At 52.3% G+C, this 3,738-nt stretch overlaps 1 protein-coding gene across 1 annotated transcript; it reads right to left on the bottom strand.

Annotated features, from left to right (window-relative positions):
- Nucleotides 1-265: 265 nt before the first annotated feature.
- LOC122046859 (protein SIEVE ELEMENT OCCLUSION B-like) lies at nt 266-3,398 on the bottom strand. Its single transcript, XM_042607767.1, has 6 exons — nt 2,865-3,398; nt 2,685-2,789; nt 2,149-2,597; nt 1,950-2,059; nt 1,234-1,859; nt 266-1,155 (listed from the first exon to the last, which is right to left on the bottom strand). Exons 1-6 carry the CDS (start codon nt 3,363-3,365, stop codon nt 538-540), a joined length of 2,409 nt encoding a protein of 802 aa, XP_042463701.1. The 5' UTR covers nt 3,366-3,398; the 3' UTR covers nt 266-537.
- Between the last annotated feature and the right edge of the window lie 340 nt (nt 3,399-3,738).

Raw genomic sequence — 3,738 nt, 5'->3', positions numbered from 1 at the left:
CAAGAAGATTCAAGAATCAACTCATTTTCTACGCTAAATGCATTTTATGAAGTTTTTGGAGTCTATCCATCTAATAGTTTGGCTAAAACTACCATATGGGATTTTTTTTTTTTTGGCTTACATTCCTAATCCATTGATCTTGATGAGCATCCTTGACCTAACTGACTCACTCAACCCGTTCATCCTAATTAATTCGTTTGTATAAATCAATCTATACAAACAAAGGACGAGGACAACAAAATATTTATTGAATGAAACACTCACATACGAGAAGAGAATTATTGTTAAAATATCTATTAAAAAAATGGACCCAAGGTATAGTCGCAAATTAAAGACAAAGCAGGAATTTCTTAAACCTCACTCCATCATTCATTAAAAGAAGAAGCAATTAAAAGAACAATCAAGCACACTTCAACAACAGAACAACATGAAATTAATGTTGCACCCCAAAATGAACACGCATATTCGTTATTATTCCAACGGCATCAAATTGAGCTAACGCCTGCCCGCCCTGTCCCTGCATGGCTGGTTCAGTTCTCAGTCGTTGCAGCAGCGATAGAGGACGAACTTATCCATGGGGCGGCCGCATTCGGCGCACACCACTTGCTCCTTGATCTGGCCGATGTCCCCCGGCAGGATGAGCCGGTTGCAGTGCTCCGCAGTCTTGAACGGGATCAATGCGTTTTTAATCGCCGGCACCAACCCCTCCGTCTCCACGTTGCCCTTCCAACTGTCGAACTGAGCCAGGCAGTCCATCATCTTCCTCCCCTGCGCCTTCACCATCTCCAGCGACCCCCGGCTGAGCACCGCCCACCCTTCGTCCCCGCCGTCGAACATCAGCATGGTCACCACCTCTCGCATGATCTCGTCCTGCTCCACCGTCTGCCCCTGCTGCATCTTGGAGTGCCACATGCTCTCCAGTCGCACCCAGAAGAACCACACCATCACCGGATCCTGCCAGTACCCGCTCAGCTTCTCCTTCTCGATCGCCGCGATCGCCCTCTTCACCCGGTCCTTGGAGCCGCTCTTCCCCACGTACACCATCTCCAGCGGCACCCGCGCCTCCTGAGACACCTTCCTCATCGCCGTCGTGAACTGCCGGATCCACGCTATGTCCTCCCCGCCGTACAAGCACACATGCCGCCCCTCTTGAATCTACACCCACAGAACAACAGGATCAATTTGAATTGATCAATCGAATCGAATAGAATCGAATTGATGAATTTTTGTTACCCATCCTAGCAGAACAGGGTCGATTTCGTCGACCAAGAACTCGAGGCGCCACGTCTCGTTCTTCCACAGCGCCTCCTCCCTGTTGCTGGTGAAGGGGAAGGCCAGGCTGCCCCAGATCCACATCATGTGCAGCGCGTTGGGGCAAACCACCTTCCCCTGCGGGTCCAGCACCACCATCAGCGGCCTCTTGTCGAAGTGCCATATCTCCCTTAAGTACCTCAGCACCGCCGGCTCCAGCAGCGACGGGTGGTGGAGCGAGTACCACGGCATGGTCGACGCCATCCGGTTGAAGGTCTCCTCCTTCGAGCTGTCCCACGGGAAGTGTCGGTCGGTCACCGGCAACCAAACCACCTCGTAGCTGCGCTCGTTCTTCCCCTGCTGCGTGTCGCTGTAGATCTGAATGAGCACGAAGAGCTCCTCGGCCGAGATGTCGAGATCGGAGATGAACAGAATCACGATCTTCCGCCGCAGCACTTCCACGCTCACCCGCTTCTTCGTCGCCCCGTCAAACAGCGGCAGCTCGTCCTTGGACGAGATCAAGGCCTTGAGGATCTTCATGTTGTCGATGTGCACCGTCTCGAAGAGCCGCACCAGATTTTGGAACGCCTCCACGTGTTTCTTCTCCCCTGAATTATCATCGAACGTATCGTGTGAATTTTAAGATGAACTTGAAGATTTGGATCAGTAAAACCTTCTCTTTTCCACCCCAATCTCACCAATATATCGATATAGTAATTCAAGCTGCTTCATGAAGTGCTCATGGATATTTCTAAGTTTGTGGGCTAAACTTGAGAGCTCCCACGCCTCTGTCGTCGCAGTAATGTACCTTCATAAAGAACAGAGCCATTTAAAAAGAAGAATTGAAGAGAAATTGAAGAGCTAATGAGTATGAATTGGGGGTTGCAATCGTGATACTCGTGGCCCAATCCGATAAGGGAGATCATCTGAGAAGCGCAGGCGACGACGCTTCTAATAATCCAGTAGACGGCGGTGGGAATATGAGTGAGGGCCATGGCCATGTCGGGGATCTCCGGCGAGATGTAGTCTGAGGGGAGGTCCTTGAACTGTATGATGCACTTGGTCACGTCGAGCATGGCCTTGATGAGGTTGTTGAGGGCGTCGAACCGCGGCCTGAGCGCGTCGGTGTTCTCCAGGATGTCCGGAAGCTGCTTGAGCAACGCCACCGACTTCGCCAGAGGGTTGACCGTGTGGAGCTGGGCGGTGAGCCAGAACTCGCCGTAGCTGACAGCGAACGCTGCCATCGAAATTACCACCTTCGCGTCCCAAGTGTAGGAGCTCAGAGAGTTGAACAGCACCATCGTCGTCGCGTGGGCGTCCCCGCCGCCGGAGCACTTGCAGGTTATCTGGCGGCACGCAGTGAAGATCATAAAGCTGCATGCGAATCAAAGAAAAGATGGAAGAGGCTGTTGATGTCTGGCTCGATTGATTACCTCGCAAGAAATCCTGTGAATGGTATACGCTATCGCTTCCAGCATTCCGACGACGTCAATGTGGTGCACTCCGTCGTCCAGTAGCTCCAGGTGCGTTTGAGGCGTCTGAGGATGTTTCAGACGAGCGAGGCATCAAGACGAAGAAATTTAGCAATCTATAAAATTTTTCAGTGATTTTACCACAACGACGGTCGGAGTGGCTCTCTGTAGAATGTCCTCGACCAGGCGCAAGAGCGACCGCGTATCGATCTCCCTCCCGTCCGGGGAGTGAGTGGCGATGATCTGCTTCATCACCGCCTTGTCGTCGGAGGACGAGAAAAGGTGGGCGCCGCGATCGCTCCTTATTAGTTGCAGCTTCGGTGGCACCGCCACCGCCGTTGTCGCGGCTGGCGCGGACGTCAACGTCGGTGCTGGCGCGGACGTCAACGTCGGTGCTGGCGCGGACGTCAACGTCGCTGCTGGCGCTGCCGTCGTGGAGGTCAAGCCTGCCATTGCCGATTTTGCCAGCGACGTCAAGCCCGCCAGTGGCAGTCTCGCTGTTGAGGTCAAACCCGCTGTTGCCGGCGACGTCAAGCCGGCCAGTGGCGATCTCGCCGCGGAGGTCAAGCCCGGCATTGCCGCTGTTGCCGGCGAAGTCAAGCCCGGCAGAGGCGGTTTCCCCGTCGACGTCGAGCCCGCCATTTCCGCAAGTAGACAACTGAAACAAAAGGGTGGGAGACTGTGGAGTTGCAGTTGCCTGAGGGATGACGAGCTTTATATAGCATAAGTATGCAGAGGAGATTGCGCGCAAGGAACGCAGAGAATAAAGGGGGAATTGGAGCAGTTTGCTTTGTTCTCGATAAAAGCTCCGGTGAACCAAAACTTTGCTTCAGAGCTGGGGCTTCCTTTTTACAGATCAAACTCATGATCGGGTGAAGGCATTCCCTACACAAATCTTGGAAAGATTTATGTGTGAATCTTAAAGCCTTTTATTTTAATGTTGATTTATTTTTTTTTGAAAAAAAAAGCACCCTGAAAATCATTTTTTTCCATTCGTGCCAATCTTGTCTCCTCT

The sequence above is a fragment of the Zingiber officinale genome, chromosome 2B, assembly GCF_018446385.1.
Source record: "Zingiber officinale cultivar Zhangliang chromosome 2B, Zo_v1.1, whole genome shotgun sequence".
Taxonomy (NCBI): Eukaryota; Viridiplantae; Streptophyta; class Magnoliopsida; order Zingiberales; family Zingiberaceae; genus Zingiber; species Zingiber officinale.
The sequence above is the reverse complement of the archived record's forward strand: the minus strand, read 5'-3'. Positions and strand labels throughout refer to the sequence as shown.

What these genes read in the sequence shown, in the direction of transcription:
- LOC122046859 (XM_042607767.1), bottom strand. Translation starts at nt 3,365, where the DNA reads ATGGCGGGCTCGACGTCGACGGGGAAACCGCCTCTGCCGGGCTTGACT. An exon ending in CCACTCCGACCGTCGTTGTG is followed by an intron (nt 2,790 to 2,864) that starts GTAAAATCACTG and finishes AAACATCCTCAG; the next exon opens with ACGCCTCAAACGCACCTGGA. An exon ending in ACCCTGTTCTGCTAGGATGG is followed by an intron (nt 1,156 to 1,233) that starts GTAACAAAAATT and finishes CTGTGGGTGTAG; the next exon opens with ATTCAAGAGGGGCGGCATGT.